Source organism: Pteropus medius, unplaced genomic scaffold (genome assembly GCF_902729225.1).
Source record: "Pteropus medius unplaced genomic scaffold, Ma_sr-lr_union100, whole genome shotgun sequence".
Lineage (NCBI taxonomy): Eukaryota > Metazoa > Chordata > Mammalia > Chiroptera > Pteropodidae > Pteropus > Pteropus medius.
The window spans coordinates 5453471-5467272 of NW_024347791.1; the positions used below are offsets into that span (position 1 = coordinate 5453471).

Below are 13802 nucleotides of genomic sequence, written 5' to 3' on the forward strand. Positions count from 1 at the left end.
ATTTGGTGGGGATGAATTAAAAGACTAAAAATGAAAATATACTATTCTTGAAAGCTCACAGCAAATGTTACTACTGATTATATTATGTAAATGAGTACTAAGGAGAATGAGAAGTTTTGCTTTTGGCTAGTTACCTGTACCCCTGAGCCAGCTCTTCCATATGCTTATTTGTGACTGCAGGCTTTTGCTTCTTAACAATTATGTAGGGTCTGGAATGGAAAAAACATTTCTGTTGAAATTCACAGTTTAGCAGAAAAAATAAGTTAGCACGAAAGTTTACCATCGTGAAATGAGGGAATCTATAAACATAATCAAACTTATTTCTGGATTGCTTGAGGACGCCAGGTATTTTTTGAATGTGTGAGTACGCAGAGGCCTATTTCTCTCTCGTACATGAACGCAAACAGACAAACATGCCAGCCACATCTGTATGTGTGCACACGCACATGTATACACACCCACCGCTTCCTGCAAGTATCTTAGGAAATACTTGGTTTTGAATGAAAAGATAACACAAAAATGATAATAAGATCTAAAAAGGAAACAAAACCTTTAGTGTCGTATCTTAAAAAAAATACAGAAATGCATCATATCAAAAGCATCTCCTTATATCATACTGGGAATATGTGATCTACCACCCATGAAGTCAGCAGGCAGAGAACTGTCACCAAGGATAATAATGCCATTTTGTAGTGAGGGTCTGATGAATATGAGCTGTTTATAGAGTGGTCCGATTAAGGATAAACATCACTGGGCTACACTACCAGGTTATCTAAAGCTACACATAACCAAAAAGAAGGCAATTAAGTTTGCAGGGAACAAAGCTTTATTACTTTGTGGTTTTTAGCGATGTGATGGGTGTAAGGCAGAGGGAGCTTTTGGTCTACACATTCCGGCAGATTAACCTGTAACTGTCAGTGGCAATTTGCCTCTGAGGATTCGCCACCACGAGGAAACACCAACACAAAGGATGGCATGCGGCACCGAAACGTCAAGGGCTGCTGCTGTTTGGATAAGCGGCTCTTACAGAGCAGCAAGTAACCAGCAGACACTTGTGCACCCTACCCTAAAGTCCAAATAACTCACTGAGGACTAATGAGCACTTTTAAACAGTTAAAAAGAGGAGCTGCACAACAAAACGGAAACACTAGTTGCTAGAAAATTAACTGGGCGAACTTTTCGTGGAAATCAACATTACTTTGAAATCCTGGCTTCTGGCCAGGGGGAAGCAGAGGGACGTAGCTGCCTCCATCAAGGGCTGTGGCTTAGTTCAGGTTTAGAGGCTCAGAAGTGATGACAGAAGCCGGAGTTGGGGGTGGGGTCGCATTTAGCTACCTCAGTTTTTACTTTTATTCAGTAAATTCTACTAACTCTTCCTGCCAGATCTATTTTATGCCATTATAAATTACTTCTAAAAAAGAATTAGTTTTCTTTTAGACTATGCCACGTTACGATGGATGTAAAGAAAGAGAAAAATCCTAAAAAAGAGTTACTTAGAAAATGTTATTGTTTTTGCCACCCCTAAATGGACCATGTTAGCCATAAATAACCACCTGCTGTGTGCCTGGCACCCTACAGGCACTTACCACATCTTATATCAATTAGTTCTCAGGACAATCCTAGGGAGGCATTATTATTATTTACATTTTTACAGCCAAGGAAACCAAGGCTCAGAGACTTAAGCAGTATACTCATTCACACAAGCCAATAAGCATGAAGTTAGGATTCAAACACAAGTATATCATCGGTTAGCATTTTGATTGTAATCAATTCTGGCTAATTCGAGCCAAAAAATGAAATTTACTAAAAAATAATTTAAAAAATCTTTTTTAAAAAAGGAATTTTCTGAAAGCATAAAATTTACTAGAGTGATGAGAATCAAGGAAAAAGGTGAAACGTTAAGCCTCAGAAAGAAAAGAGGCGAGGGCAGTCCCAAGGATGCAGAAAGGGAGGAGTAACGGGCAGTCTCTCGCGTCGATGTCAGCATGACTCGGTTCCAACCACTTCTTCCCTTGAATTATTCTACCTGGGATTCAATTTCTCTGAGGAGAAAGTCTCACTGGCCGAGCCTGGGTCACATGCCTGACGATCTAGAGACTGCCAGTGGAGAGGGAGTAGTCCTCAGATAAAAACGAGGAGAGTAACTAGAAGGAGAAATAGATGCTGGACAGACACAAACAACGGCGGTCCACTCTCTGAGCTCGGACAGACTTCCAAGCCCAAGCTCCTCCCACTACTCTAACTACTGCTAGCTCACTGACTTGTTCCCTAATACTACCTGAGGTCTACAAAGAATGACAAAGGTAAAACAAATGAGTGCTTAGGAAACAGGTAATGTCTTCAGGTGATTTCCCTGCATATCCCCAAAGGACCAGATCTCATATTATATTCACTGTTGTACCACTACCTTCTGGATAGCACCTGTACATAATAAGCCCTTAATGTCTGCTCAGTGAATAAAAGGCATCCCCTTTTCTATTGGGTCTAATGTTATTATTTCTTCATACCTCCATGTTTTTTATTCTTGCCATTCTCCTTTCCTCCTTCATCTAAATAACACAATCCTACTCAACCTTCAAAACTCAGTTCATAGCAACAGGATGTCGTGGGTAAAATCATTGATGGAGTCAAATGAATTCTAAGGACTTTGAGTAAAAAGTAGACTCCATCACTATCTAGCTTTGGGTAAGTTACTTAGTTTCACTAAACCCCAGTTCCTCATTTGTTAAATGAAAATAATAATCAGATCTTACAGAGTTGAATGTAGTTAAAGCCTTACGTATAATACATCTATTAAAATAATAATGTCTAGCATTTACGACTAGCATAGTTGGTTGTTATTAGTAATTATTTCTGCCTCTGCCAGCAGACTGAGCTCTCTGAGAGCAGAGACTCTCATTAATCTTTGAATCCTCGGTACCCAGTATGCATATTCATGAAATGTTTGCTAACTGAATTAAATTTATCTTAACAATGAGAGAGGTTAAATCAGATTCAAAAGTAAAAAAGTCTATTTCTTTCAAAAGTAAACAGAGACTCTTAAAATCTCTTTTTGAACAACTTATACCTGCACAGCCTTCCTCCATCAGAGGAAATATAGACACATCTATCTGTAAGATTTGTTGAGATGGAAACAAATTCATTGATATATCCTGCTCTTCGCATCAGTCGAAATGTATTCACTAGCTTCTTATGGTCTCGAATAACACCCAGGATGTTACCTACACAGAAAGAAGAATATTTAAAAACAGAAATAAAAAATAAATCTAATAAGATTTAAAATATTGGTAAGCAGCACTGAGTAGTCATCTGAAAATAGTGTCAACACCAGCAGCCAGTCCCCACGGCTGTAAGGAAGCAACACGATGGACAGACGGTAAAGGGCAGTCCGAGGGGCCCGAGTATAGGGCCAGCCCTAACATGTGCTGGGTGAAGGACCCTGGAAAAGCGAGTCTCATTTTTTTCATGTGTCAGCACCATGCTAGAGGCATAAACTCGGGATCCAGACCACCTGGGTTTGAACACTAGCTCTAGCATTTCCAAAGAGCCTATGTGGGAATTAAATGAGCTGATCTTATGTGGAGCACTTGGAGCTCTGCCTAGCATCCAGTAACTGCTATTATAAAGTCGCTCTTGTTGTCATCAGCATCTGTAAAATGAAGAGAGTGGGCTCTGCCTCCCAGCATTGGTGCAGGTTCAGAGAGGTACAGGGGGAAAGTGTAGGGTAAGAGCTCACTCAGTGTCAGCTGCTAGGATACACTAAATGGGGCAGTCGGTTAACAGCCTTGTTTTCCCATAAACCAGTCTGTGCAATAAGCAGTGGTCCTCAACCTTTCTGGCACCAGGGACTGGTGCTCCTATGAGAATCTAATGCCTGATGATCTGAGATGGAGCTGAGGCAGTGATGCTAGCGCTGGGGAGCGGCTGCATACACAGACAAAGCTTCGGTGGCTCGCTCGCTCGTTCGCCCGCCATTCACCTCCTGCTGTGCGGCCCAGTTCCTAGCAGGCCACGGACTGGTACCGCTCCGCAGCCCGGGGGTTGGGGAACCCTGCAGTAAAGGATTAATGCCTCCTGAAGCATGGGAACTCCAGGATGAGCACATGGAGCATACTAGTAGGGGACAGGCACCCAAATCTCTAGTAGAAAGGACGAGGCACACTTGTAACAAGTCTCTGGAGGACTCTGAAGGGGGTGGCAAGGGATATGTGAAAGAAGCCCCGGAGCATAAGGAGAAAGAAAGGGACCCTCTTGCCACGGGATGTTGATGATCAATTATCAAGTGGTTGAATATAAGTCAATGTACTGTCAGGACTGATCTGATCATTCGTGCAGAATGTCTCACATATTTAACTTGAACTTAAAGATATCATGTTGAACCTTATTCCACTGTACACATGCTGGTAGCTGCAAAAGTGTAGAAAGCAGCCAGTCCCCACAATGCATGACCCAGCGAATGGAATAGCTGTCTCTGTTATCACTTTCCTACCTTTAAATTAAGGTCAACCTGGGCCCAGAATTAAGTATATCTGTGCTTTAAATACATGAATAATAATGGATTCCCTTCCCCTCTCCCAGACTGTTTAAGATCAACACGTCTCAACAATACACTCACCATTGAGGAAGACAAGAAACACATTTGGGTAAGAGAGCTCTTCTCCACATAATAAATTCACATCTTCTACTCCCAGGTTACTGGCTAATTTAACAATGGGTCCATCTTCCATGTCAGTTGTGATATGTGTCATAAGGGCCAAGTTTTTAACCAAACCACAAGCCTAAAAAACAAAAGACAGTCATTTCGAAGAATGAACGCTAGTAATACAAAGTACAGTTTGTGTCTAAAAATGGTCTATCACTTTGCTAATGGCAAAATAAAGCAGCACAGCCTTGTAGGGGACACTTCAGCGATTCACACAAAAGCCTTTAAAACACACATACCCTTTAACTCAGAGGAATTTACCCTAAGGTAACAAGCAAGGATATAAATGTGGATTTAGCCACAAAAACGAGTAGCACAGTACTATTTGAAATGGCAAATAACGATGGCATCATAAATGCCATCCCCCAAAAGAAAATGATTAAATTGTTATTCCCAGACAACAGAACATCATAGTCATTAAGATAACATTGCATAAAAATAGTAAAGGAAAACACTGATAAATGTGGACAGATAAAAATATAAAACTTCTAGCCTGAAATGAGACACGGTCTACAAAAAACTGGCTGGTACTCTATAAAGCTTCTTGGTCATAAAAGGCAAAGAAAGACTAAAGAACTGCTCCAGATTGAGGCTAAGGAGACTTGCCAGCTGAAAACAATGTATAATCCCGGATCAGAAAAAAGACTTTAGTGGGACATCTGACAAAATGTGAGTTATAGTACTATCATCAAAGTTAACTTCATGTAGTTGATCGCTGTGCTATGGTTACCTAAGATGGTCACATTTGGGGAATCTAGGTGAAGGATTAAGGAAATTCTTTGTACTATTTTTGAATCTTCTTCACATGTCTAAAATTATTTCAAAATGAAAAAGTAGTAATAATTTTAGACTTCTATACAACCAAAAATATCAAAAATAAAAAGATAAACAAGTATATAATACAGCAAATAGAAACAAACACTGAGACACGTGTGAAACATAAAGATTATATCTTCTTAAAAACCATCTGCACGAAATAGGTACTTTATTGAGGTCAGCTGAAGCAATCTCTGGGAAATGGTGTTCCAAAGCTCAACATGTATAATTATGCAAATCTGACAGGCTGCATAATTTTACTGTGAATTTCCACGTGGTTTAAGATAAATTAGGAGAATGGTAATTTCTAAAAATCTTAACTCTACATGAACTTCTATTTTTCACCTCTCCCGAGTCATAATTTCTACACTTTGGAACTTATATCTTGTTGTAATTAATGTATTTAGTCATTCGGCATATATTTATAAGGCTTCTACTCTGAACAAGGCTCTGTGCTAGAAGCTTGGGAAACAACAGTTAACCCAACAAGGTTCTTTCCTTTGGAAGTTTACAATTTAGAACGAATAAAATCAAATGAAACCAACAACGGTTAATATGAAGGACAAAGGGTCATAACACAGGAAGTAGTGGGTGCTATGGAAGCAAAGCTATTTAAACTCCTTTGTTTAGTGTTTCAGTAACTGCCTATATTTCCTCCATAAGTGAGTCCGAGTCCACTTTAGGTCTTGGTCTATGCCCTCCTAGGCGGTGGGAACTGCAGCTATGATGTCCTCTAAGGATACCTGAAGAAAATGAGTTGTTTACAAAGAACTCGTAAGGAAAGGTGATGGGTCTCTCAAGTTTCCTTCACATTCTTATCCTCTCTCCCATTGCATAATTTGATTCTTCGGTTAACTAAAACCAGCCAGAAAATTTAGACCATATTTCTATTTAGGTGAGACACCAAATCAAATGCTTCTATAGGTACTGATTCTGGAATGATACTCATGTCATCCTGATAAGCTGCATTAATATTTCTCTGCCACATAAGTGGCTGACCCAAAAAAGAATATGGCCTGAGGGAACAGGGGCAGAAGCAGAACAGCGCCAAGAGGTAGTACCTCTGACAGAGTACAGACTCCTCAGGTACCTTACCTCTCCTTCAGGAGTGTCCGAAGGGCAGAGCATTCCCCACTGAGATGGCTGGAGGGATCGAGGACCACTCACTTTTCTTGTTTTTTCAAACTGGGAAGAGATTCTTGTCATCATGCCCAGTGCAGATATATATGACAAGCGAGACAGCACTTGAGTCACACCTTGGCGGTCCATTTTAAACCTCTTTAGAGACCAATTTCCCTATTGAGAGAGGAGAGACACAGACTATCACTAATTATTCATATATTGTCTGATACTCTGCAGTTATTTTGAGAAGTTCATCATAGGAACTGCATGCTTATGAAATTAGAGCCATGATGTATATTCAGATATCAAAATGTCACAATTAGAATTAAAATTTAGCCAGGTTACTCACTGGGGTTTTCTAGGAATTTAATGAATATTACCCACATCTAGTGATCATCTCAGAATGCTGTGATGTATCAACCTTATCACATCAAAGCAGTTATTTTCTAAAGAACTAATTATATCTGAAACAAGCCAGTTCAGCTAGAGGTTTCCATTGCAGTCAATAAGCTAACCAAAAAAAACGCCAGCAATTTCTATACACATTTAAGGTAAAATCAACTTGAAGCGTGAAGATATAATTTCATGTTGGAATGTGCTATTATTTGAATGTCTTCCAGAATTCGTCTCAATTATAGGAAAATACAGAAACAGAAAAATTACTAACAACAGTTATCAAGGATAGTGAATGAACTGTAGGCTCCTTAATCAGGGCTAAAAACTGCATAAATTTTCATATTAAGAAATATTACATGTGCTCTGTGGCTATCATTTCAATCTTAAAATAAATTCATATAAATCTTGAACATTAAAGTTACTGTATCTCCTATGCATTAAATACATTGTATTATAGTAAAAATATTATTTTATAGTTGTATTAATTGCACATGTCAAATACTCTCAAAGATAATTTAAAGATTGAGGTCAGGAATTGTTAAATTTTCAATTCATGGTCACATGAATTAACAGTAGAAAACAGTATGTATAAAAAAGCAAAGTAGAAAATAAAATGTCAAAAAATGATATGATCTTTCTGATTCAAAAGTTAAAAAATTACAACTGCTAAGCAGTGGTTCTTCATCTTTCAAGAATCTGATGAAAGCCATACCTGTTCTCTTGAGAAAAATGCATATAGGATCACGAACACAAATTTTTATATTTAACTTCAGGGAAGAAACTCATGGATCCCAGGTTAAAAATCCTCATAGTAGAGAAATTGCTGGAATTTCAGAATCAGATGAAATGATATGTTTGAATTAAAATACGTGACTTTGGGGGAGCTTCCTCACAAAGTTAAGTTTAATCATTGTTACAGTGAAGGTCTATCGCCTCAGAAATTTGAGTTTTTGATAACATGGAAAAGAGCTAAATTCTAGGGAGAAACTATACGTTACAAAGCAAAGAAACAGAGCAAACACATTTCCCCCACAAGTTAACTTTTGATATTGCTTTCTTCTGTTAACTCCTTTTATGCTTTGAATAAGAATGAACCTCATAAACTGACTCATGCCCAGAGATTAAAAGTTAGGTAAATCAATATTCAGCACAGACAAAGCAGCAGCTATTGGCAAATGGGAAGTAGATGTGGAGGTGAAGCCAACATTTTCAGCAAGAGCATTTGTTCTAGTATTCTATGGGAGTATTACGAGGGGAGAGAAGAGGAACAGATAAGGGGTCTAAAACTGCTTCTCTGAGGACATTTATTTGTCGAAAATATTCTACTAATAATGGCTACACTCACAGAATTTTGAAGGTCATCTTTTTCTGGTTGCCTACAGATTGGGGTACATCTGCAACAAGGCCTAGTATGGATTTTTCTAATTAGCAGTCTTCTCCAGAAGGTAAAGCTATCACTTAGGGGAAAAAGAACTACTCAACACAGCCATTCTGATCTGAAAATCATGGGTCAGAAAGCAAGGAAAAGTAATTTTAACAGAAGTGTGTTCAAGTGTTCTCTGGAATCTTCTCTTCAAATATCCAGGGATCTACTTTCAGACAAGTTTGGGCCACAAGAGTTTGATGCCTAAAAAGGCATGGAGGCCTGGTTCCCCTCAAGTCCGGACACAGCTGTCACTGCAAGGGCTGCTCACACAGACTCACTGCAAACTTCTAAAGTCAAGTATTGCAGCAAGTCGGCCACTAACTCCTTCATTGTTATGAGAATCTATGTGTAACACTACACTATTCTTTTGTTGGGGCAAAATCCCAGCCATAAAATTAATTTCATGTCTGGCAAATAAAACGTGAACCAGACTTTATCAGATAGACCTGTAGTTGTTATGCTTTAAGAAAGGAAGCAAAACCCTATCTGATAACCCTTTATGAACAGCCAGGGCCTGAATACACAGCAGCTGCCGAGGCCTGAATTTATCTCTATGTGAGGAACAGCTGATAGCCTTTTGAGGCATATAAACCTATAACGAAATGAAACATTTTATACCATTTTAGACAAAAGTTGTCATTGATAAATCTACTGGTAACATGTCCATTATGTTAATAGAAAAAAAATGGGGGAAGTATCCATGAAAAAAAAAAACCTATTACTGGTGAAAAGAAAAGATTTTTCCTTTATGTAAGTATATCTATTTTCTTATTGCTTCGTATAACAGGAACTATAATTTCACAAGTCATATAGTAACAAAATTCCTACTGATAACATTTAAACTGCAGACTATCATTCAAAGTAGAAAATCTGTGAACTGTAAGCATCCTTTAATATATATGTATATATTCTTTACTTAGATTCTCAAAGTACTTTAAATTTCCTTTCCAATGAATAGATTTACGACTAAGTCACAAAACTGAATGAGTGACTGAAGACTCACAGTAGAAATGGCGTTCACCATGCCATTGGTGATCTGGTCTTGACGCATGTGTTTCACAACATCAAACTGGGCTGCTCTTTGCTTAGGAATCACCTGGTCTGCAATCTTCTTCATTTCAGAATTAAATTTTTTGAACAAATCTTCAAAAAGAAGAGATAAAAGCTAAAGGAAAAAAAGTATACGGTGAACTTTCAAAATGGAATTATTAGCTTATTTAATACATTTTAGGTCTTTATTAAAACTTGTAGAAAAAAACAAAGAAACTGCTTAAAACAAAAAAATTAATTGAGTTTGATAAATATGTACTTTTCTATATGCGTACTACTATGCCAGGTATGGAGGGTAAAAGTAATGACATAATCTCTGCATTCAAAGTCACTTAATTTAGACCAGTCACTCTTAGACTTTGAGATTTCACTGACCAGTTACCTAACTTTTAAATTTAGAAATAAAGATTATTAAAAAAAGAGTGGAGCGAGAGAAGCATCATAATTAAAACGTTTGACACCACCAAAGATGGGTGGCATTTGGACCTTCCTATATCACTGGTAAAAATGTAAATTGGTACAACCACTAACAAAACAGTTGGCCATTATCTACCCATCCCTATGCCTTAGCGGTTCCTCTCCTAAGTATATCCCCTGTAGCAGTGGGCCTCAAACTTTAGCATACAGGGTAATCACACTGAGGGATTGGTAGAAACAAATTGCTGGCCTTACCCTTATAGCATTTGCCTCAATAGATTAGGGTATAGGCCAAGAATTTTCATTTCTAACAAGTTCCCAGGAGATGCCTGTGCCGCTGGTGGGGAAAGGGTACCTTGAGAATCACTGCCCTACAGAAACATGCCTTGATGTGCATCAGGACACATATGTAAGATGTTCATAGCAGCATTATTTGCATCAGCTAAAAATTAGAAACCATTCAAATAATATTTAGCCAAACAAATTATGGTATACTCAAATAATAGAACACTATAAAGCAAAAAAATGAACAAAAAATAACTAACCACAAAATCATGGCTAAATCTTAACAACAAAATATTGAGTGAAAGAAGCCAGACACAAAGTATTATATATGATACGATTCCATTTATATAAGGTTAAAAAACCAACACAACTAAGTTATATTGTTTAAGAAGGCATACTTAGGTGGCAAAATACTAAAGAAAAGCAAGGACATACCTGCCATAAAAATCAGGCTGGGGATTATACCTTGGAGGGAAAGAATTATGATCAGGTAGGAGCATTTTGGGGGTGGGTTACTTCTAGAGTATTAAAATGATTTCATTTCTTGTCCTGAGTGTTACTTACAAAGCCATTTATTCCACAACAATTTGTTGAGTGGAAATTTATATTTTATGCATTTTTCTACCTGTATATAATATTTCTGCATAAAAAGGTTATAAAATAATACCCACCAATTACTCTGACATGATCTCATTTTAAAAAGGAAGTTTAACATCAAAGCATGGCAAAGCAAATAACCTCAGAAGAATAACAGAAAACTAAATAGAATTTGCTGGATGAAACTCGCACCATCCATCCTTACTCATTATTCTACAGAACACTGAAAACTGGACCGCAGACTCGCACCAATCCTCAGATCAGTGCCTGCATGCCACAAGCCCTAAGCAGAAAATGATACTAACGCAACAGAGACCAAAATACAGTGTGAAACAAGATAGTTCAGCCTATGCTAGAAAAAAAACAAAGTGTTTGACCTCTACACTAAGATTATTGGGAAACAAGATTAATCAATGATTGCATTGATTAATGAATGAAATAGATGAATAGCAGAGGTGGGAGAAAGGCTAGGATTTGGAAAGAGTGTAGATCTTAAGAAAGATTTCTAAGTTCATTTCCACTTAGGATGCAGAAAGCCACAAAGACAATATCCCTCCAATTCATAATTAAAAAAAAAGATGAATGATCCACAAAATCACAAAGTTCTTGACTTTTACAGAGAGGTATGTTTGCAAGGCAACCAGGTAAGCTGAATTGCAAATGGTGACAAGCCTCTCCAAGGGGAGATGGGACACATGACAGAGTAGATGTGTGCCATAAAAAAGGAAATCAGTTAAAATTTTAAGGACTTCTTAAACACCAAATATGGGCTATCATGAAAGCTTAGAATCTTTCAGAGCCCCAGACACACAAGGATACACACATACTCACAAGTTCTTTTCCATAAGTACTCATAAAAGATTGGCGTAAAGCCTGAGAAAGCAAGACCTGAGAAAAAGACACCTTTGTTGGAACAAACAACAAAACCCTATCTACTTTCCTAGACTTTCTCTCATGTGAAGCAAAATCGTTAAGTCGCTGGAGAAGGGTCAGGAAACCCTCCAGCCAATAGTCCCAGGCAAAGGTAACCTGCACTGAGAGAGGGGCAGAAGCAAAGCTGTCTGTCTGAGGGTAGAAGAGACACTCCCTCGGCACTCACCACAAGCCCTGCACTTGGTAATGAGCAACAGCAGTCTGCTGCTGGAAGAAGGCCAGCAAACCCTCTGGCCACCGATTCCAGGAAAAGGTACAAGGCCAGATACAAGAGAAGAAGCCAAAACCATCTTTCCCTGGAGCAGAAGCAGGAAACCTACTTGGGTGAAAGATCCTGTACTGATACAAATAAGGGCCAGATACTTTGTACTAATACAAAGCAAGGGCAGAAAACTGAAAGCTTTCCTTTATAAAATTGGGGAAAAAGAGAGATCCTCATTTTCACCACTCCTATTCAACACTGTATTGGGGGTACTATTCAGTGCAATGGTACGGTATATATATGTATATTAAAGAAAAGAAATAAATGTGTCATTACTTGCAGATAAAATGCCTGTCTACATAGAAAATCCCAAAGAATCTTAAAAACACAAACAAACTCTACTAGAACTAATAAGTGAGTTTAGCAAGCTTGCAAGATACAAGGCTAATATAGAAAAAGCAACTGTATTTAAAATATGAGAGAAATTAAAGAGAATCTCAGTAGAAGAGATATACTATGTTCATGGATAAGACTCAGTTATTATAATTATTAGATATCAATCTATATATAATCAATATATAATGCAATTAATAGTATAATATTATTATTAGATATCAATTCTCCCCAAACTGATCTATAAACTTAAATGCACTCAATAAAAAACTACCTGGCTTTTTTAAAAAAGAGAAAAGAATTCTAAAATTTAAGTAAGAATGTTAAAATTGCTAAGTTTATAATGACAGGAAAGAAAAACCATTCACTACTAACCTCTGGAGGAAACCAGAGAACTAATACAATATTCTGCAAACTAGTAAAAAAAAAAAATTAGCAAGCATTTATCGTGTCTTTTCTGTGTAAATTATATCTCAGGGCAACCAAAGAGATGCTAATGGAAATATTTTTTGTTGACAAATTCCAGCAATGTAAAAAGAATGAAACTATTAGAATATCACTATTTTGCATGTCCTAATTAAATAATGGATAAATGAATGATCATCATCATAAACTAAATAAAACCATCAGGAAAAAAAGATGATGGGGAACTGAACAATGGATGAATCTGGGCCCCAAACACCTCAAACCAGTGATCAATTCCAGTGACAAAAACTAGATATAACAAGACATATTCTTCAGAAAAAAAAAAAAAAAAAAGCCTGAAATAGGATCTAGCCTCTGAATTTAACTACTGTTTTACCAGAAATTTAGAGGACAGAGGAATATATAGGAATATATATGTTAAATAAAAGACGCCATGGGGATGCCATTATGTGGGAAGCAGAATAGGGGAAATTCTTTAGGACAAAAGTTCCAGTTTTTCTCAAACATATGTATACACACACACAGAGGGAGAATCTATAGATCAAAAGGAACTTAAAAAGACATTCAACTGAATGCAGTATGAGACATGTTTGGATCCTACCTGAACAACAATCATACTGTAAACAACAGTATTTATAAGGAAATCATGGAAATTTGAATACATGATGGATCTTGGATGATATTAAGCAATTATTCTGTTAAAATTTTAGGTGTGAAAATGGTGGTATAATTTTTTAAAAGTCATACCTTTTAGATACATTTTAAAGTATTTTCAGAATCTGACTTGGTATCTGAGATATTGAAATGATCTGATGGCTCGGATTTGTTTAAACAACCCAATTTGTGGAATGGCAGGAGTGGGAGACAGCTGAGGAGGGGATAGATAAAACAAGACCGACTTCCATTGACAATAACTGAAGCTGGGTGATGAATGCGTGGGAGCTAATTTTATTAGCTAATTCTACTTTAAATATTTAATATTTATTATTTATTATTTTAATAGCTAATTCTATTTTTGTATGTTTGAAATTTTATCT

At 37.3% G+C, this 13802-nt stretch overlaps 1 protein-coding gene across 3 annotated transcripts in view; it reads right to left on the reverse strand.

The window, feature by feature from the left end:
* POLR3B (RNA polymerase III subunit B) overlaps positions 1 to 13802 on the reverse strand; it is a 101910-nt gene that overhangs the window by 49951 nt on the left and 38157 nt on the right. For all 3 annotated transcript variants that reach the window (XM_039877879.1, XM_039877881.1, XM_039877880.1), the window contains 5 exons: positions 9466 to 9627; positions 6614 to 6814; positions 4616 to 4778; positions 3068 to 3221; positions 135 to 209 (listed from right to left, as the gene is read on the reverse strand). In XM_039877879.1, the coding sequence (XP_039733813.1) occupies positions 135 to 209; positions 3068 to 3221; positions 4616 to 4778; positions 6614 to 6814; positions 9466 to 9627 (755 nt within the window). The remainder of the gene's footprint in view (positions 1 to 134; positions 210 to 3067; positions 3222 to 4615; positions 4779 to 6613; positions 6815 to 9465; positions 9628 to 13802) is intronic.